Raw genomic sequence first — 21,507 nt, forward strand, 5'->3', positions numbered from 1 at the left:
GTAACGCCCATCAGAACGAACACTATCGTAGGATTGTCACGGCGTTGAGCGCGATCTTCCGCGCCCAGCGGGCCTTCACAATGAGATCCACATGCGAGCGAGTGTACTTCGATGATGTCTAAACATCAGTTATCTCTATGATCCGAATGAACAGCGCACGCGTACTTTGCGATACTGCACTCAGCCGCTCAAGCTAGCCAGAACATGACTGACACAGTCCAGAGCCTTACTTCCAATAGCCTGACAGGCGATGGGCCATTTGCAGACCGTTCACCTCATCGTTCTTACAAGATCATTGTGCTCGCGGGCCCGGCCGCCACGCAGGCTCACCGAAAGGAACAGTTCGAACTGATGAGGCAGCGCAATCCATGGGATAAGGACTTTCGCCTCCCCATTCTGCGGAATCCTCCCTCTGAACTTCACATAGGCCACAGATCAACGGCACAGGCAATCCAGCGTCGAGCCGAGCTAGTCGTCGAGGCCTTGAAATCAGATATCGAACGTGATCTTGCCCAGGTCAGCCAGGATACACCACACGAACTGACAGGCGATCTCGTCCTTGTGATTGATGGTGTGATATCTGACTATCCTTTCTTTGTTCAACCAGACTGACAAGGGACTAACCAGGCTTCCCAAACTCGATGATCGAGGCGCGGCTCTTTGAGCAGCTCATCGGCCGGCCTGATTGCTTCTTAGTCTTCACCGCCGACACCGAATATCTGAAGCAGTGTCTTTGGAAGCAGTGGTGGGCAGGTGAGCTCCGCTTAGCTGCCTTGGAAGTGTCCACGGAGAGTTATCAGCCGCAAGGCGAGTGCACGACCACAGTCCACGGCCTACCATCCGCGGACGACCGGACATCGACACACTGTCCGTCTGCTACATACGACAAGGCCACGGAGGCATCCTCGAGTCCCGCTCTATCGAAAGCTCATGAGTATATCGACAGCTTGTTCCCGGAAGGTTGGCATTTCCCGTACCAAGGACTCTCGAGCTGGTATACCACTGAGCTTGCGGCTAGGGCGGGGACCATCGATCTCGAGCAGGGGGTGGAGGCGGTGTATGTCGAGATTGCTAAAGTTTTACAGTGGCTCGACACTGATGAAATCTACTAAATCTTACGAAACTCGCGTGAGTCAGAAATACTAAGCGCTCCTACTATCCTCCACCTTTCTTTCCACTAGCTACCCCCAGGGGCCCTGCTAGGACATGCATAAGATCTCCGTGGTGCACAAGGACAAAGACTCTTGTTGGAATGACAAAGACTCTTATTGGAATGAGAGTCCGCAGTTGGCGTCTCATGTAAGGATGCGGACCAGCAACCCAGCCAGAAAAGCCAACGGGCAGAGAATTGGAGCGCCGTGATGTGAAGATAAGGCGCCTTCTCGTGGAATCGCGTCTCTCGATGCTATGGCCGTGCAACCATAGGGATTGTGGATTGCACCTCATAGTTTCCGTCGACCGCAACTTTCCCTTCTCGGATAATGGCACTCTTCAGCTCTCCCGCTCGAGCTGAATTCTTCTGGTCTCCACGAAAGTGCCATTCTGGACACGTAAGCGGGAAGATGGTTCTCTGTGCCCCATGGGTGTCAGTGGCACGGCGTAGCATGTCAAGCATCGTGTCTGCGTGGACGCCGCCTGCGTAGCCCAAAGCAACCCCAGAGACCCTGCTACAAAGCTCAGTAGCAGCTTGCAGCCCAGAAAGTTCAGGATGACTATTGGCTCCACGATCTCTCTGTCAAGCTCTTCGAAAGAGCGATGTAGATGTTGCAGCTACGCACGTCGCATTTACCGAGTTCTGTTTGTTCAAGAAGGGCTGCTAATTCGAAGCCCAGATCATAGAGTTTCTATTCAGAATCGTGCCAGTCCATCTTCCACTGTTCTCTGGAGAAGAGTGATTCTTTACGAAGCATCAAAGCTTTAAGCATCTGTCACTTGTGAGCGGCTCTTGTAGCCTCTACTTTAGGATTGAGAGCGAAGTTCCCGAACCACAGCATTGTACCTTTGATCCCGTCATTCGACGACCGCCAGGTCTTTCTCGGCGCCGGAACGAATAATGCCTATTCCCTTTCCAAGACTCTGGTTTTGATGCTTATGGTCAAGCTCTCCACGCTCGTCAAAGCCAATGATGTGGTGATCAACGCAGTAGGCCCTGCACTCACTGGGGACAGTTCAGAACTGAATCGCCATTATTCTCGAGCCGTCAAGTTGGGTCTGGCGGTACTCAAGAGTGTGGCTGCCCATTCACCGCGGCAGGCTGCCTGGCTCTATATCGACGGAACTGTTACCAAGGCAAAGAAAGTCATGGAAACTTCATAATAAATAACGAGTACTATCCGTGAGTTGCTCATCATAACGTCTTTGTGGGTGGTCACCGCTTACTAAACCCTAGTTTCGACGCCCTCATATACACGGCGGAAGGAAAGGCAACCATGGATCGACTCTGGGACGAGACGCTGTAGGAGCTCGACTTTGCTGGTGTTAAAAAGACTCTCGCACAAATGCAATAATTCGGCCGTAGACTGAATCCCAACCACGTTCCCTTCTATGCGTTTGCGGCTATGGAGTAATAGAAGCTTTGGTGGCACGCGACCTGGTGATAAGGGTAGATAGAGGATACCAATACTAAAGGCATACTAGTTGAAGTCCTCTACCCCTTGATGGGGCCTTTCAAGGGGAACTTTCGCCCACCAACTTCTCACTCAAAACCCACAACCTGTCCTCCTCCGTGGTCCAACCCTTGACCCACGGTGTCGCAGCTGAGCTCATTGCCGTGTACCAATCACCAGTCTCAGGTGGAGCAATCCGGCAGTCGGCAAGGTACTCTCCTCCTTTACCCTCCCACACCTTGCCAATCGCAGCCCACACGGTGGTAGAGCTGCCCTGTTCGGCGCTTTGCATATAGGGCACAATGTTCGGGCTTTGTTGGAAAGCTTCAACGATATTCTTAGGGGTGTATGTAAGCAAACCAGTCCAGATGCCACCAGGACCAAGCGACAAGCCGTGAACGCCACGAGAGCCGTAGACCCGTTCGATGTAATTGGCCATCCAGATATTGGCTGTCTTGCTTTGACCGTACGCAGCTTCGCCGTTGTAGATTATCGGGTGGGAGTTGTAGTGCTCCCACGAAAAAACATTGTGTCGATGCGACGAGGAAGATACATTAACGACGCGAGACTGGAGTTCTTTTGTGGCGCTCTTCTCCAAAGCAGGCAGCAGCAGGACGGTGAGGAGGAAATGGGCCAAATGATTCACGCCGAATTGGCGCTCAAATCCATCCTTGGTCAAACTGTACGGCGTACCCATGATACCTGGCAGGAACTCAGCTTCTATGCGACTTTGGTTTGGAAATACACTTACCCGCATTGTTAACAAGAATGTTCAATCGGTCACTCTTGGAGAGGAACGACTTGACGGCATCTCGTACCGATTGAAGGGAATCCATATCCATCATCACAAAGTCCAACTTGCCCTTACCCTCTGACTTGGATAGAATCTCATCGCGAGTAGTCTTTCCTTTGATAGTATCGCGAGCGGTGAAGTACACATCGGCGCCGGTGGCGTGCAGGGCGCGCACTGTCTCAACGCCAATACCGTTAGTGCCCCCGGTCACAATCGCAACCTTGCCGGTGTAGGCGTGTTACGGATCACGACCGCAACCCGACCGAGGCCAGCGGCCGCAGGGGCGCTCAGCCCCAAGGGGAAGGTTACCCGGGGGAAGAACAGACCCCACGGAGAAGTGTACCTCAGGGACAGAGAACCGCTGAGGAGTCACGTGATCAGGCTCTGGTGCTCTCCCTGCTCTAGACAGAGTAACAGAGCACACAGAGCAAGACAAGCTACACAGCACTATATAGAGGGACAACCTGTCCCGATACTAGGTAGGACTTTGGTAGTCAACTTCGTATATTGATTCGCTCTATACATTAGTAGTACAACTGCTACTATTAGTTCCTACATTTACTTTAGCCTAGCCTTGACCCTAATACTATTCCCCCAGCTGCTAAACCCAGTTTGAACCTGACATTCAGAGCGGTTTATAACACTTTGACTACCCTACAACAGATAGTATTAATTATATCTAGTGTTCAATCCCCATCCCCATCCAGATCTGTCTTGGGAAAGAGAGGTGGTACTACTAAGGCTGCTTCTAGCCTCAGTACTTTGGTCCAGTCAGAAGGAGATAGTAAGCTAAAGGCCAGGGTGGAACCCTTTACCAGGCAACGCTCTCAGCTTCGAGCTTACTTAATCCAACTCCATATGGCCTTTGACCTTAACTAAGGACAGTTCACTAGCAACCGACTGAAGGTCATTTATACCGCAGCCTATCTTAAAGGAGCAGCTTTTACCTGGTTCAAACCCTTTCTTAGCGACCACTATGAGAACGCGAACAGGGCTAAAGAAAAGACCAAGAGGCTTATTGATTCTTTCAAGGAGTTTGAAAGAGAAATGAAGGTGATCTTCAGTACGGCAAACAAAGAAAGGACTGCTGCTAGAGAAATACATCAGCTCAGGTAAACCGGATCTGCATCTGCCTACTATTCTATATTCTAGCAAGTGGCCTCACACCTAGACTAGGATGAAGATAAAGCTTTACAGGATATGTTCTACTAGGGATTGAAGATGGAGGTTAAAGCCAAAATAGCTGTACCGCTACCCACGACTCTGATCAAAGTGGTAGACGAGGCCATTAAGGTGGACAACCGACTCTACAAGCTCAGGATGGAACAGCGACACCCCGGAAAGGTTCTATTCAGCGGATACAGGGGAAGGAAGAATCGTGCTTATAATTAAGGGGACCCAATGGATCTCTCCGTAATGTGAGCCGGACAATCCTCACGACCTAGAGGCCGCGGTAACAGAAGGATCCTGGGTAGAGATAAACAGGAGAAACGTAGACAAGACAACCTGTGCTTCAGTTGTGGAAAATCCAGACATCGGGTGAAAGACTGTGGGACCCTGACCTAACGACTGCATATGATAAGCAAATAAACAGCTAGTACACCAGGAAAAAAGGCTGACACTAGTGTAAGCACTACCAAAAAAGCGGGCAACCTCTCTGAATCGGAAGAGGTACAAGCACAGGAGGGATTGAAACAACCATTAGTAGGAACCAAGGCCTACTGGGAATAGTACAAGAAGGAGTTTATGTGGGCGCACATATCCTCTAAAGACAAGAGCTTCGTCAAGATCCCGAGAGAGGGAGAGGCCTCTTACACACAACCTCCAGAAGAGGAGAAGGCCAAGCCAGAAGAAGAAGCGGATATACCTGAAAGACTCAGCTGTTTCTAGAAGAGAGCCATTCAACTAGCGGAGAAATATGACCGCCACGCCAGAAAATCATAGACAGCCTGTCGGTACAATTAATGCTCTAAACATAGGAGCGAGAAAGAAGGGTTGAGGTGGTACCCTAGGGGGACCAAGAACAAATATTGATACCAAGACCTGGCTGACTAGATAAGAGACCTCTAACGGGAAGAGTCTAAAGAAAGTGCGCAGGATCCACACGATGTGTATGTGGAGGATAAGGAAACTACGCACAATCTTTCCATAATGAGCAGGAAGGTGCCCAAAGGAAAACAACCTAGCGAGAGGGATTCTCCCTTGGTGATCCTTAATATGGGACCTTTCTATGTCACGATAGCCACCAAACAGTGGGGATTGACCATAGGACAAAACGGGGAAAAATACCCTACTTACTTTCCAAAAGGAGGAAGGATAGAGACACAACAACCCATGGTAATGAGGGTGTGCCCTGACCATGAATGTCCCAGATATCCGACCATTCACACACACAATGTGATAGGACAACCAATATACTCCCTAGAGGAACAAGGGTCAACAAGCCTACATATGATGGCTAAACAACAACCAACCACATCACCATACTTCCAAGATGAAGAAACAACAAGTGAGGAAGAGTCAAGTGACAAATCGGATTGAGAAGACTAGACATATAACAGCGAGCTCCCCGAAGCCCTAAACAAAGACCAAGCCTCTGAAGCCAAACCATGGATAGTCACTCATGTTATACCAGGATTGGTCAGGCTTGTTACTAATTAATAGGAAAAGAAAAGGTGTACAGGAGATTGTTCAATTGATACCCAGCACACGTATGTCACATACACATCAAAAGCAAGCCCAAAGAGGGACGTTAGGGCATTTCACTTGAAAATGTGTAAGGACGAACAGGGCGAAAACAAGGACAACCTGTATGTACACATTAAGCACAGGGAAGACGGAGTGTCTAAGGAGATAAACATGCCCGTATCCTGGAAGGAACATTTTGAAAAGCTATAGCTTGGATTAGAGCAACTAAGCAAGGAGGTCAAGGTAAAAGACAAAAGACCTGACAAGACAATATAGAGCAGGAAGTTCTTGTGCGCCAATGCAGATTGTAGAGACTTTATAGAGCCACACAAACATCACTGCACTATTGACCCTATGGTGCCTCACCTATCTATCTCCTACTGCCAGGCAAGAGGGATACTCCAGGAAGGAGGGCTCTGTGGAGACGAAGATTACACGTTCTAAGAATACTGGCACATCCACCTACCAAAAAACGAGAGAAGGGGAGGCTGTTGAGGCAAACCTCTCCTCTAATAAAGCCTCAGCTTTGTACACTCGGTAGAAACACTAACCAACACTTGGTCCTAACTGGACATATCCAAGGAAACTACATGAGAATAATGGTTGACAGTGGGGCCAATGTCAACTATGTGGGCATGAGGGCAGCATATCGGCTAAAAACCCACTGGTACAACAAAGAACAACCCTACCAATTGGATATAGCCGACAGTAACTTGATGAAACAAGACCAAGGATGGGTTAAAAGAGAACTACAGGACATCCAACTTCAAATTCAAGGACATAAAGAAAACATTACGCTAGACATTGTTGACATAAAATACGACGTGATATTAGGAATGGAATGGCTAGCACAGCACAATCCAGTAATCGACTGGAAAAAGAGAACACTTAAATTTCCGAATTGCAGTCACGGACAAACGGAGACCCGATCAGTCTCAAAGGTTCCCTTCGCAAAGGCGATATAGGTACGACCGGTGGGAAGAGCTCTGGCAGGTATGGCTGCGTCAGAGATTCCTCCGGAATACAAAGATTTTGAGGATGTGTTTACAGAAAAAGTAGGGAGTGCTACCCTACTAGAATACCAACCATGGGACTATGAGATACCTCTGTTGGTGGAAAATCCGAAGTACTATGCCGGATTAATACCACTTTTAAAGAAGCAGGAGGACTTCTTGAAAGAATACCTGGATACTCACCTGGAGAAACAGTTTATACAGAAATCCACGTTACTAATAGCGCATGGTGTACTATTTGTACTAAAGAAAGACGGCAGCCTACAACTGTGTATTGACTTCAGGAAACTTAACAATATCACCCGAAAGAACTGGTACCCACTTCCGCGTATAGATAAATTGCAGGACAGACTTCTAGGTGCCAAGTAGTTCACGGCGATCAACATTAGGGACACCTACTATCGAATTAGAATGAAGGAGGGTAAAGAATAGAAGACAGCGTTCAAAACATGTTGGGGACTCTATAAGTACTAAGTCATGCCATTCGGATTAACCAACACACCCGCCTCTTTCCAAGAGCTAATTAATAACACCTTACAAGAATACCTAGACGTTTTTATCCTGGCCTACTTGGACAATATCTTGATATTCTCTCAAACTTATAACAAACATATAGAGCAAGTTTGAAAGGTGCTTAAGAAACTACAACAGAAACACCTCCCGGTGAAACTTAGCAAATGCGAATTTCACAAGCACAAAATAGCTTTCCTCGGCTACCTCGTCTCAGAGAAAGGATTAGCTCCAGATCCTGTGAAAATACAATCTATTAAGGAATGGCCCAGGCCACAGAATGTTAAGGAAGTACAGTCATTTATAGGACTTGCTAACTACTACCGCAAGTTCATCTTAGGGTATTCTCACACAACAACCCCCTTAACAAACCTCACAAAGAAAGATCAACACTTTAACTAGACAGAAGAATGTGAGCAAGCCTTCAAGGCTATCAAGGAGAAAATGACTAAGGCTCTAATACTCGCCATCTTCAACCCAGAAAAGGAAGCTATACTCGAAACAGACGCCTCAGACTACACAGTCGGCGCATGCCTTACCTAAAAAGGGGAGGATAGAAAGATCAGGCCAGTGGCCTATTGGTCCAGAAAGATAACCAGACCTGAGTTAAACTATAATATCCACAATAAGGAACTATTAGCAATAGTAGAAGCTTTAAAAGAATAGAGAGTATACCTAGAAGGGACCAGTCAACCCGTTCAGATCTTCACTGATTATAAAAATCTTCTATATTAGACCACAATAAAGGAACTCAACCGGAGGCAAGTCAGATGGGCAGAAACGCTTTCAGCATACAACTTTAAAATCACGCACATCAGAGGAACGGAAAACGGACGTACCGATACTTTAAGCAGAAGGCCTAACTACACAGAGGGAACTAGACCCGCACCAACCTCAATACTAAGGCAAGATAGGAACAGCCTAGTATACTGGAAACCTCAAACATTGGCAACCATAGAAATACAACTAAATGAACAACAACGCCAGGAGGTTATACACGATAGGCATAACATCAAAACAGTAGGGCACCCAGGTGTTAACAAAACAATTAAACTCATAACTCAAGACTTCACCTGGTCCGGCCTAAGGAAGGATATAGAAACCTACATCAAGAACTGCGACTTGTGCGCACAAACCAAACACAGTTGACACAAACCCTATGGGTTACTACAATCCCCAGAACTACCAGACGACACATGGACCTCGATCGCGATAGACTTCATCACAGATCTGCTAAAATCCACATATCCCCTCACAGGAGTGGAATACAATAGCATCCTGGTGATAGTCAAAAGACTGACAAAGTGGGCATACTTCGTACCATTCTTAAAAACAGCGACAGCAACAGACTTTACTCATGTTTTTATGGAAACAGTCTTCGCACAGCACAGAATGCCAAAGGAAATCATATCAGACAGAGACAAACTCTTCACATCGCAATTTTGGCAATCGTTAACAGACCAGTTAGGAACAAAACACAAGCTGTCAACAGCATTTCACCCACAGACTAATGAACAAACGGAAAGAACAAACCAAGTCCTTAAACAATATCTACGGTACTATTTAGACTATAAACAAACAAAGTAGGTCGAGTTATTACTAACAGCACAATTTGCATACAACAATTCAGCAGGAGCAACAGGGATTTCCCCTTATTATACAAACTACAGAAAACACCCAAGACTTCATAACCACAAACTAGGTATAAAACCAGTGGCAGAAAAAGCAAAAATATCAGTAACACACTTACAAACAATGCATCAACTACTTAAGGAAGACTTACAGGAGATTCAAGATAAAACAACAAAATATGCAAACAAAAAGAGAACTAGAGGACCAGTCTTCTCGGAGGGGGAGATAGTTTACCTTATACGGAAAAACATAAAAACACAGCGACCAAGCTCTAAACTGGATTACACTAAACTTGGACTATTTAGGGTCACCAGAAGAACAGGGAACGTCAATTATTAACTCAGACTTCCAAAAGAGATGAGAATACACAATGTGTTCCACGTGTCACTACTGGAAAAAGCACCGTAAAACGTCAAGACTTTAGGACCAATATATATTCACAAGGAAACACAGGAACCATATTACGAGATCGATTGTATTATAGGAACCCAACTTATCAACGGGAAGCCACACTATCTGATTCACTGGAAAGGATATGAGCATACCGAAAACATGTGGGAACCAGAGGAGAACCTTACCCAGGAGGCTTTAAGGGATTATCGCCGGAACCTGAAATAGCGTCAACCAGGCTTGGTAGTGGAGGTGCTGAAGAGAAGATAGCATCCCAATTGATAGTGTTATTCACTGGCACTTCCTCCTAGAGGTGGCCAGGGTCGGCAAAGGCGCCGGAACTACCAGCGGGTTGTTCTTCCAAAACTCCTAGCGCCTGCATCTCACGGCGGAGCATGTTAGAAGAAAGAGACTCTAGGCGAGCAATGGAATCCTGAAGAGTGTTGTCCTCTGACTCAGCTTCCGCGAGCGCGCGACAGAGGCGCGCCACTTCTTTTCGCTTTCGACGGGATTTCTCTTGAATCTGTTTCTTCTCCTCCACCACGGAACGAAACTCTTCGAGAGAAAACGACCCATCACACTTAATGTTCTTACGGAGGCAGCAAGAATATTTTCTGGAACGCTCTTTAGCAAAATAACAGGTATCGCCTGAACGGGTGTAGCTGGAGCAAGTAACCATGGCGGGGCAGTCGAGGAGCTTAATTGCTGCGGCAAGGTTAAGACGACGGTTGGTGGAATTGGGACGAGAAGACTTAAGGACTGAACACGTCATGGTTAGCCATGACAGGGAAGAAGGAGGAACTCGGGGCTCACCAGTCGCGGGGACACCTACCTTAAATACTTGCGTGGACGCAAGTAAGGACAGGAGGGGGAAAGTGTTACGGATCACGACCGCAACCCGACCAAGGCCAGCGGCCGTAGGGGCGCTCAGCCCCAAGGGGAAGGTTACCCGGGGGAAGAACGGACCCCACGGAGAAGTGTACCTCAGGGACGGAGAACCGCTGAGGAGTCATGTGATCAGGCTCTGGTGCTCTCCCTGCTCTGGACAGAGCAACAGAGCACACAGAGCAAGACAAGCTACACAGCACTATATAGAGGGACGACCCGTCCCGACACTAGGTAGGACTTTCGTAGTCAACTTCGTATATTGATTCGCTCTATACATTAGTAGTACAACTGCTACTATTAGTTCCTACGTTTACTTTGGCCTAGCCTTGACCCTGATACTATTCCCCCAGCTGCTAAACCCAGTTTGGACCCGACGTTCGGAGCGGTTCATAACAAGGCGTTGACAAGTTCTTGGTCTTGAACAACTCGAAGCGACGTAGGTCGCTGGTCGCCAACTCCCTGTGGGTTGACATACAGGTCGGCGTAAGGGTTGAAAGGGTCCACGGCCATTATTAACGAACAGGAGTTGTAAATATACGGACGGAAAGGGTTGTAGTTGTCGTTTGGCGCTCAGCGGGTTGATGGCTGAAGCTTGCTACCGTCGACGTTGACATGGCCGAACCCGGCTGTTTTATATTCGATCCCATTATGCTATCACCGGCGCAAGCCTTGACAGCTTTAACCTAGAGATGACAAATGCAACCCAATGATTCCCCTTAGTAACGCTCATGCATTGATGTCTGGACGTAACGTAGATTCATTTCTTGACCGTGAACGACCGCAGTGCAGCCCGGCGACGGTGTCCGTCGTGCGGAGCTAACAGGCGGATAGCGGATGAACAAAAGCACGCGATAAGTGGGGTAACGTCATATCTCCTGTGTCCGACGTCCGCTCCCGCTCCGCTCCCGCTCCTACTCGTGTTGGTGCTCTTGCCTACACCTCCATTGGCTGTATCGAAGAACAATTGAGCTTCGAAAATGGGGCACGCGCAGTGACTAAGCGGCACCAAAGCGCCGTGTGGAAAGACCTCAAGAAGCGTACTAGATCTTCGGATAAGGCGGAGAAGCAGGCCGATGTCACGACCCATAGGACGGTCCTACACAAGGTCCACCGTAGAAGTCTTCGACCATGATCTTTGCTGGATTTCCAACAAGTGTTAGCCCTGACAAGAGGAGGTTGTTCCATCGGCTGCAGGAGTCAAGTGCTCGATTCATGAGAACCAAGTAGGATTGCAAACTCGAAGTTTGCCTGCGGAGTATGCTTTCTCCCTAGGGCATGACGTTCGACTAGGTGCTCCTCATCGCCACTTCAGTCAGTACAAGTACGGTTTTACTTCAGACCCAAACGTCCCCAAAGTCTCACTACTGATTCTGCATCCAGCGACATCGTTGATTTGGATTGCCTAGTGAGGGGCAAGCACTGTTAGAGGCTGTTCTCGGGGCCCGTCGCTTCATCAAATGACTCAGTTGGTGTTGTGATGCTCCGTCCACTTCCACTCCACGTCGAGATCGTATACGCAGGTCTTACTTTATTACGCACTTCTAGAGCACTTAGCGCTCATTAAAGTCGTCCATCAATCATAGCATCAGCCTCTGATGTTTTGACGAATGGTGTCGTGTCTAACGACACAGTGTGCCCGAAATGCAGTGGCTGCCGTTGAGTTACATACAAGCAACGGCGTGCTTTGTCTCTATTTGGTGGGCGGCATTGAATCTTCTCCAACTCCATGATCAGTATTGATCTCCACCCCTTTTCGCTACATTTCTTCCCACGTGTCAGGACAAGCAGCATTCCAGAGGTGAAATCAAGCTTATTTTCCCCAAAACATTGCAGCCTTAGCTGCCTCGGCTTGGCGTGTCGGAATGTGGGAAATCTCGCCCACGCTGAGAGCGGAGTGGAGTTATCATTGGGCCGGACCGTCAGCGCACGTCTCCTCCTCCACACTCACAATCTCACAGATCAACAAAGCTCTGAGGAAGTCACTTCCAGTCGGTGACACGCGCACGGCGCTGCCTTGATTTGATCTACGCAATCATAAGCTCTTGCATCCATCAAGTCTGCCGGCGCACTTCAAATTGACTGCGTTGAGCCCTCTGTTGTAGGTTGCCGGAAGATAATTCGAGCTTGGAATGTTTTCGACCATCAGTATGCTTGGCACTCGCTTCTTCACGGCGCGAAACATACTTCAGCTGCTATCCATGGGTACCTAACCTCGCTTGCCCGCTCCCACGGGCAAGATTAGGCGCTGGAACAAACGGTTCCGGTGGACCGTAGTCCATCACCTCGTGTCACTTGATCGCCTACGATCCAATGGTTTGTCTGTTGCCCCAGATATTCAGCAAAGGATGCTTCGAGATGAAATGGAGGCTTGCTAACCGTATTCCCCCGTTCTAGACCTACGGGGGTCCAATTTCGCCCTTGTCCAGAGAGCGTGGAAAAAACATAAGTTCAGGCCCTGGTACACGCTCTCGGATGAGTTCTAGTTGATCTCTATATCGACAGCACGACCAGAGCTTTACAGTCGCTCACCACACTCCTTTACAGCCAATCGGTTCTCCAGAGTCCTTCGACTCCAGTCACTCCTTACAACCACGTAATCCCCCCAGCAACAATGAAGACCGCCTTCATCGTCACCGCCCTAGCCGGCCTCGCCGCCGCCGGATGGGGCCAGCCCGCCAAGACCTGCCGGGCCATCAAGGACGTCAAGGGCGTCAGCCCTCCCGCCAACAACAACAATGGCGGCAGCAAGAACACCGACGGCGGCAACAAGGACAACAACAACGTCTACGCCGCCACCTGCCCGGCCGACAACGGCAAGACCGTCGCCGCAGGCGGCTCCTGCGGCGCCAGCTTCACCATCCACTGCGACGTCTCCGCCACCCCCGGCGCGAGCTCCAAGTTCTGGGAGCAGACCTCGGGCCAGCTCGTCGGCACCCTCGCCGAGTGCAACAAGCAGTGCGATGACAACGCCCTGTGCGAGGCGACTCTGTGGTAAGTAGTGGCCCCCTAACCATCAAGTGTCGGAATGAGAAAGGTAGTTGACTAACGCGCTTTTCTCACCAGGGTTGACGACGCAAGCAGCAAGGACTACCACCACTGCTGGCAGACGTCCGGCCTCGGCCCCGTCACGGGTGCGGGCAAGGCGCGCATCTCCTACAAGGGCCAGGCCACCGGCAAGTGCAGCGCTTCGTACAGCCAGAAGGGTTAAATTGCCAACCTACTATTACTTCTATACGAGACTGGGCTCAGTCGGTGGAAATCGGGTAGGAGAAAGAAAGCGCCTATGGTGGTGTAACTGTTTCTTGTGGATATATCTTGCTGTATACTCACGCCGAGCGGGCTGCCCTCCATGAGTATCCTGGATCTGTACAAGGATATGGTGGAGTCCGAGTAAATAACGGGGCGGCCAAAGTATCAAGGCCAGAGTGTACTGTAAGCACGGGCTTTGGCGAGGGCGGTAATAAGATGTTGCTCAGCAACTCATCCAATTCTCCGATGGTGTTGGCTTAGACAATGTCAATCATCACCTGCAAAGCGATCACCGCGATGTGACCGAGCTGCGAACTTTGCCCAAGCTCGAAGGGGCTATGCCGATAGAAGCAATTGAGCACGAGTAAACACGACATCGCTACTCATTGGTAGCCTTCTTGACGGACCGAATTCTTGATCTCTATATCGAACGTTTGGTGCATCACCTCCTGTGGAGCCTCCAGTTTCCTCCCGTTCCGCGACTGTGAGGCCTTCAATATTCACCTGTGATTTGGTGCAGGGAACAATCGACGCTGCTTCTCACCTACCCAGGCAAGAAGAGCCAATCACATCCTCGGCTACTTAGCAGCCCGTTCCTCTCTGGCTCCCCGACCTCCCGCCCGTGCTACAAACAACAATATCTTCGAACACAAACTTTCCAGAAACAGGCAGACCAATACCTGACTCCTCGAGATCCTCAAAGAGCGCCACACCCATACAAGAAATTCCACTCCCACACGCTCTCCACCCAATCCCTCCCCCAGGGCCCGCCCCAAAGTGGCCTCTCTCCTCCTCCTCCTCCTCCTCCCTCTCCCTCTCCATCCCCCAACTCCATCAACTCCACCCCGCCTCGAACGCCATAACTCTCGACAATCCTGCGCATGACCTCTCTGATCCTCTCCCTCTCGGCAGCCTCCAACAACACGACCCCCCGTGCGATGTACAGGGGGAACAGGCAGTGGTAGGCCAGCGCGATCTCCGAGGCGCGGCTGAAGTTGCCGTTGCGGGGGAGGGGGACAGAGGGCAACGGCTCGAGGATGAAAGGGGGGATGGAGGAGAGGATGGCGATTGCGAGGCTGAGGAGGCGGGGTCGCGCTGTGGACGCGAGGAGGGCGGGGGCGGGGGCGGGACCAGGAGGCGGGGAGTGCCGGGCGTGAGAGGTGGTTGAGCGGTCTGGGTCTGTGAGGAGAAGCTGGGCGGCGCGGTGCAGGAGCACGTTGACAAAGATGCGGGCGATGCGGTATGAGTTCCAGAGGCGCTGGAGGTGAGAATCCGCGTAGGCGTGGAGGGTGGAGGGGAGGAGTTCCATGGTCGGGTTGGTTGGGTCGCGGCTGAAGGGGCTGTTGTCGTTGCTCTTGGTTGGGGAGTTGGCTTTGGAGCTGCGGGGGGAGTGCTGCAATAGGGAGCCCTTGGAGACGAGGCGGTACTGGTAGTTCCCCGGCAGGCTGGCTTCCCAGTCGAGGAGAGCGGCTTCCATGCTGTGGCATTCTGCAATGAGCGCGTCGACCGCGCCGTGCGTGTTATCCGGGAGGATCAGCGTCGCGAAACCCCGGTCGCGCAAATCGGCGATGCGAAGGGTAAGCCTGCCCAACCTCGTCTCCGGAGACATGATATAGCCTGGCGGGACAGGCAGCTCTCGATCAAAGAACTCGTCTTCTAACGCCCCACTGGCAGTGTGCCCAATGAACCCACGAACCACCGTGAACAGCCTCATCAACACGGAATCTTTGAGGACGACATCCCACCCTCGCTGCCTCAACAGCTCGCTCGCGCCCCTGACATGGTTGCTCCACTGCTCGGTCGGGGCGGCGCCATTCGCCAGCAAACTCTCCACCACCACCATGAGCACGCACGCCAGCAACGTCTCATTCCGACCCCGCTCCGTCTCATCTCGCAAAGCTTTCCACAAGCTCGTCACCGCCTCGCCGTACGCGAGGAACGCGCGCCTTCGCACCAGGGTGGTGTCGGAGCCCACGACCCCAAAGGCAGCCACGGACACGGCGGTGGTGACTTTGGCGAGCGCCGAGGTCGAGAGCGATTGCAGGTATAGGCGGGGAAGGATGTCGAGGTGGCCGACGGTGCGGCCGGCGGAGACGGGTTCGACGATCATGGCGGTCAGGAAGAAGGTTAGGGCGCGGTTCTCGATCGGCTCGGTGGGGTTGACGAAGATGGTGTGCGTGAGGATTTCGGCACTCATGGGCGAGAGGCCGTAACCGGGGGAGCCGGCGGGTGTGGTGTCGCTGGAGTTGTAAGTGTGAAAGATTGGTGGTTCGGAGGATGCCTTGCTCGCAGGCGGCGTTGTAGAGAGGCCGGCCGCCTTCTTTGCGTTGGCATCATTGATGCGGTTTGCCCTGCGAATGACGGCGGTGGTCTGGTTCTGGAAGAACAGGTCGGTGTGCTCGGGGTAGCCGAGACATTGGCGGCGTGATTTGGCGCACTGCCCGCATGTGGGGCGCGTTTCATCGCACTAACGACGGTGAGCTAGAGCGTTCACCTCGTAGAGAGCATAGTTCTAGAAGGAATGCCGGGGTAGGTTACCTTGATGCGTCGCTGGCGACACGTCCGACACGCTGTAGACGGCTTGCCTTGATAGACCATTTCTGCTCAGGGCCCCTGGATCAATCATTGCGGAAGCTCGACTCCGAAATTTCACCCAAAGAGGCTCTAACAGTCAGAATCCGGCATCAGGATTCGACTGCTCAAGTCGGAGATCTTTCGAAGCCCAGAGGACTTGGGAAACCCGCGCAGCAAGGCAACAGCTTTTTGAAACGAAGTGGATTGGATGGATGTCGTCACCACACAAGGCGTCCATAAGTCTTGGCAGTGTCGTACTAGCCAAAACCGGGTTTAGGAGTGGATTTTGAGCATCAATTATGAGCGACAGAGTTGCTCTGAGTCAACTCGTTGACCAGCTAGGGAGATACGCGCCAGCCTATGCATTTAGGTCATATAAACACCAAGTAACTGAATCAGGCTCTCCTATACTATGCCTATAACATATTGTCAAAGCTGCCTGCCACTGAGACGCCACCTTGTGCAAGCCACAGTCACCACCATCATCCACATTACCGTTACTGATATTCCATATATCTATTCATAAAATGTGCAGGCTATGATCCCGAACCAGCCCAAAAAACAGGGAACAAATAGGTAGGTAGTGACGCTCAAAAAACATCCACACAACGCCCCCTATACACCACATTCACATAAGATCTGAACATAACTTTTTCGTCGCGCATCAAACCCCCCCGACAGACGGCCACAGCCACAGCCATTCACAGCCATTGAAGCCATTACCTACAGCCAGCAAGCCACCCAACCTACCAATCAGCCAGTCAGCCGTTCACTCATCAAGCCCGCACCACAGCTCACGAAGTCAGCAAGTCCCTCACACTCATGCCCTTTCCCCTGGACGACCTCTCCACCGGGCTCATCCCCTGCCCATGCGACTGCCCCTGCGCCTCACCCACCGGTCTCCGATCATTCGTCAGCATCATCAACGCCGCCGTCGCCGTGGCTTCGGCGCGGCCCTCGCTCATGGGGCTATCGTTGTTCTTGCGGTCCAGTGTCATCATGGCCTGCGGCAGGGGCAGGATGTTGGGACTTGGGTTGGAGACCGAGGCGGAGATGCTGCTGTTGTGTGAGGAGGAATTGGGATTGGTGGCGGTGCGGAGGAGGTCGGGAGAGAAGTGGATGGCGTTGAAGGCCGGGCTGAGCATGGTGGGGGTAGGCGTGGCGGACATGGGGCGCGGGTTGGGGGAGTTGGTGGTGGTGTTGGTGTTGGTGAGGGAGGAGATGTTGGGGAGGAGGGGGCGATGGGCGGTGGACTGCTGCTGCTGCTGCTGCTGTTGCGTGCGATAGTGACCCTGTGGGAGGATATTGGGGGACGGGTTTGAGGAGCTGTCGGTGGTGGCGATCGAGGGCTTGCGGTATTGCCAGTCGGTGCTGGAGGTGGTGGCGGCGCGCTTGGGCGGCTGCATGTCTTCTACGAGATCGTCGTCTTCATCTTCTTCGTCCTCGATGCTGTCATCATCGTCGTCGCTCATGTGTTGTGGCTGCTTGTTGCGCCCCTGATCTTTCTCGCTCTTCATCTGCGAGATGCATCCTTCCAAGTAGCGGACATACTCGATACCAGCCTGCAGGATGGCCAGCTTGTGCATCTCGACACCCTCGCATGCCGGTATCATGTCCTTGAGGACGCCGAATTCTTCGTTCATCTTACTACGCCGCCGACGCTCAATGATGCTGTGTGCAGTCTTCCGTGCTATCTTCCGTCCGGCCGCACTGGTTGCAGAAGGCTGCTTGCGCTTCGCGCCCGTGGTTGAGGTGGCTTTTGCCGTCTGCGTAGACGCGGGCGACGGCGAAGGCTCTGGTGGAGAGGCCGAGGAGATTGAGCCTGTCTTGGGCTTCATCTGGATGATCTTGCGGGCACGGCTGGGCGGGGGAGGCAGCTCGTACTGCATGGCGTTCAAGTCTTCTTTCGACTTGTGGGAGCCGGAGAGGGTGCGCTTGCGTTGTGGACTGGAGCCGAGCGGCTTCTCTTGAGGGGACATAGGCGGGGACATCTTGGGCAGGGGCTTTTGGTTCATGGCTGGCGGGGGCAGCGCAAAGGCTGCTTCCATGTCACTGCGCTCTTTGGCAGTCAAGTCAGTAGAGCCTGAAGGAGTCGGTGGTGGTTTTGGACGGGGCATGCTGGTGGTGGTTTGAGGGGCGAGATGCTCAACAAGCGCTGGAATATGAGGACAGAAGAAAAGACGAGAGGACGAAGCGCGGCATGGTGAGAGCAGGACAGACAACGGGGGGCAGTGGGTTAGAGATAGTGTGTTTGCAACAGGAGCACGTGTGTGTTGGGAGGGATGGACGAGGAGCAATTCCACAGCTTGCAGAGGCCAGTCGAGTCGCGTGCCTCTGCCAGTGTGCGTCTGACCTGGACCATGATAGGCTGATGGCGACGGCAAAGGCCATGTTCGCCAAAGTCCAAAGTGAATTGCGTGCAATCTGGAGGGAGGTCGAGCACGATGCATGGGAGGAGCATGTGATTGGTTTGCGATTAGGTGAGACGAGTAGCCAAGTCCGAGGGCCCTAAAAGCGGGTGGAGTTGGCGGTGTCCGCGTTGTGCCGCGGGGTGCAAGAGTACCAAGGACAGCTCTCAGGTACAATGTACAGAGCATTCAGATCAAAGCAGACGACCAAAATCAACGCTGTTGATATTACAGAGCCTACGATGCCCGCCACTACTTGAGGTCATGCACGCTGCTCTGGTCTTTCGCATCGCCAACCCCGCGTTTCTTCTCCCCATTACTCACGCCCATCCTCTCGGGCCGTTTCCAGTGCACCTTGAGCGGCTCCCATGAGTGCTCGTTATACGACTGTTGTACCTTTGCGCACGTCTTGAGGCCCCACTCGGTCACACCCAGAATGAGGCAGCTCTCGAACATGAAGGCCATGCTGCCTTCACCAACCTTCTGAGGCGGCAGATCCGCCGTCGACGCTTTCTCGAACGTCTGCATGTCTGGGCCATGGCCGCTCATGGTGTTGTGCAAGCTGGCACCAGCGGGTTGAAAACCGCCTTTGCCCGCACCTTTGGCGTCGTAGGTGCCGCCAATCAGGCCCATGAATTCGGACATGGTGTTGCGGTGATACCATGGTGGACGGAAGGTGTTTTCGGCGACCAGCCATCGAGGTGGGAAGATGACAAAATCAGCCACAGCTGTGCCGGCACCGTGGGGGTGTGAGGGCGCGGATAGCACAGTGAAGATCGATGGGTCGGGGTGGTCGTAGGAGATGCTGCCTACGGGATTGAATCTTCCCAGATCGTACTTGTAAGGGTAGTAGGTACCATGCCAGGCGACGACGTCAAAGGGACTATGGTTCTGCTTGGCTTGAAAAAGGTTGCCGCCGAATTTGGCGTATAGCGTCCACTCGGTATCCTCAAAATCCTCGATGAAGTCTGCTACCGGCGTCTGAAAATCACGCGCGTTGGCCAGACCGTTGGAGCCGATGGGGCCGAGTTCCGGTAGCTGAAAATGGCCCTGGTACAGCTCGAGGATGTACCCACGGACAGGTTCGGTGTGAGTGATATGGTATCGGATGCCACGCGGGATGACTGCAATCTCGTTCGGGCGGACGAGCATCCTACCCAGCTCGGTCCGAATGTTGAGATCTCCATGCTGTGGGACGATCAAGAAGTCTCCATCAGCAGAGTAGAAGGCGGTCTTGTCGGGCATCGAAGTGCCGGCGGCGTAAATGTAAATGCCAATGCCCTGCTTCATCTGCGGGTCGCCCGCGCCGGCGACGAGGTGCAGAGAATGGATCCATGACGAATCCTTGTCGAAGTCAAAGGGATCCCAGCGTAGTTGGTTGGGAATGGCATTAAAGTGTTTGCCGAACTCGGGTGTGGGTGAAGTCAGCGACTGCGAGGAAGAGGTCGGCACGGGTTGGAAGTTCTGGTGGCTCGATGAGGGCAGGATGCGGTACAGCCAGGACTGTTGGTTCTCGTTGCGAGGCGCAGTAAAGGCAGTGCCGGACAGCTTCTCGTTATAGAGTCCGTAAGGGCATTTTTGTGGTGAATTGGCCGCTAGAGGCAGCGCTCCTTCGACGGCTTCACTCCTGCAGTGGTGCGTCAGTCATGAAGGACAGGTCAATTAGGCGTGCAGACTTACTCCTTGTACCCCCCGAAGCCATTGACGTACTGGTAGGGATCGGTCGAAGAGAACGGGGTCACAGGCATCTTCGATGTCTTGCTTGTCGCAGAAGTTGGTGATGTTGCGGACTGCAGCGTTCCACTTAGCGGCTGATCTTGAGGTATGGCAGAAGCGGGGGAGCGGGGTTTCCAGTTGGGCGGTGCTCACCTGTCAGCGGCGTCTTATAAGGACTCGAGATCTCTTTGTTTTCTCGACGACGCTCGAGGGCCTCTCTGAATAATTTAAAGCCAGGCATGAGGGGCGGCTGTTTGTAGACGATGATCGGTTAACGGAGGGGTCCCTTGGAGAGGAGAGTGCGGAATGAGGTGCAACAGAGAAGCAGAAGGACGGATTCCGGGCAGCGGTAGTGCGGATATTTCAGGACGCCTACGGGCTACCCAGGGCCCAACCACACGAGCGCCAAAAAGCACGCACCGAGTTCCAGATCTGGGGTGCGTGGGATGGTGAGAAGGACGACCCGGCTGCACGGCAGGCCGACAGCGGCGGATCCCTCGCAACTCGCGATCTTCAGGGCGCCGAACTGGCTAGCAGACCGGTGGACAAAGCCCGCTGGTGTGGTGATGATGAGCACCTCATTCAATTACGAGTGGACAGTTGGGCCAGCTGAGATAAGATGCCGACCACCCGCTTCTCAGCAAAGTTTGAGCAATCCCAAATTCAGCCGGTGGGTTCATCCACACACACACACACACACTCACAAGTCCATTATTTGCCCACGAGTCAATCCGGCCCGTCAGCTTGTCTGCTGCAGGTTGTGCTGTACCACAGTAGGCATGCCACGCTGTACCCCTCATTTCCAAGGCACGGCACGGCAGGGCACTCACTGGGCAGCGCCCTCACCTTCGTCCTTTCAGGCTTTCTCCGGGGGGCTGAATGGCCAGCATAAGCCAATCGTCTTACGGGTTTAGGCGAGATGACGCGAGAAGAAAAAAACGATGAACGAACCAACTAAAACTGGCCTTGGGGACCAGGAGGACGCTTTGCTGCTTTGGCCCTAGAGTGAGAGACGAGGACGATTAGCTTCTTCGATGGAT

General features: G+C 52.2%; 6 protein-coding genes across 6 annotated transcripts; 2 read left to right on the forward strand and 4 right to left on the reverse strand.

Annotated features, from left to right (window-relative positions):
• Positions 1-204: 204 nt before the first annotated feature.
• HMPREF1541_01520 (uncharacterized protein) lies at positions 205-1,112 on the forward strand (the record flags this gene model as incomplete). Its single annotated transcript, XM_008715880.1, has 2 exons — positions 205-571; positions 628-1,112. 2 exons carry the CDS (start codon positions 205-207, stop codon positions 1,110-1,112), a joined length of 852 nt encoding a protein of 283 aa, XP_008714102.1.
• A 1,555-nt stretch (positions 1,113-2,667) lies between these two features.
• Positions 2,668-3,448, reverse strand: HMPREF1541_01521 (uncharacterized protein; the record flags this gene model as incomplete). Its single annotated transcript, XM_008715881.1, has 2 exons — positions 2,668-3,308; positions 3,358-3,448. The coding sequence occupies 2 exons, from the start codon at positions 3,446-3,448 to the stop codon at positions 2,668-2,670; spliced, it is 732 nt and encodes a 243-aa protein (XP_008714103.1).
• A 9,683-nt stretch (positions 3,449-13,131) lies between these two features.
• HMPREF1541_01522 (uncharacterized protein) lies at positions 13,132-13,728 on the forward strand (the record flags this gene model as incomplete). The annotated part of the gene is made up of 2 exons (XM_008715882.1): positions 13,132-13,511; positions 13,584-13,728. 2 exons carry the CDS (start codon positions 13,132-13,134, stop codon positions 13,726-13,728), a joined length of 525 nt encoding a protein of 174 aa, XP_008714104.1.
• Positions 13,729-14,466: 738 nt separating this feature from the next.
• HMPREF1541_01523 (uncharacterized protein) lies at positions 14,467-16,367 on the reverse strand (the record flags this gene model as incomplete). The annotated part of the gene is made up of 2 exons (XM_008715883.1): positions 14,467-16,236; positions 16,308-16,367. The coding sequence occupies 2 exons, from the start codon at positions 16,365-16,367 to the stop codon at positions 14,467-14,469; spliced, it is 1,830 nt and encodes a 609-aa protein (XP_008714105.1).
• Positions 16,368-17,137: 770 nt separating this feature from the next.
• HMPREF1541_01524 (uncharacterized protein) lies at positions 17,138-18,460 on the reverse strand (the record flags this gene model as incomplete). Its single annotated transcript, XM_008715884.1, has 1 exon — positions 17,138-18,460. One exon carries the CDS (start codon positions 18,458-18,460, stop codon positions 17,138-17,140), a length of 1,323 nt encoding a protein of 440 aa, XP_008714106.1.
• Positions 18,461-19,003: 543 nt separating this feature from the next.
• On the reverse strand, positions 19,004-20,499 carry HMPREF1541_01525 (homogentisate 1,2-dioxygenase; the record flags this gene model as incomplete). Its single annotated transcript, XM_008715885.1, has 2 exons — positions 19,004-20,378; positions 20,432-20,499. 2 exons carry the CDS (start codon positions 20,497-20,499, stop codon positions 19,004-19,006), a joined length of 1,443 nt encoding a protein of 480 aa, XP_008714107.1.
• Between the last annotated feature and the right edge of the window lie 1,008 nt (positions 20,500-21,507).

The sequence above is a fragment of the Cyphellophora europaea genome, assembly GCF_000365145.1.
Source record: "Cyphellophora europaea CBS 101466 unplaced genomic scaffold supercont1.2, whole genome shotgun sequence".
NCBI classification, from domain to species: Eukaryota; Fungi; Ascomycota; class Eurotiomycetes; order Chaetothyriales; family Cyphellophoraceae; genus Cyphellophora; species Cyphellophora europaea.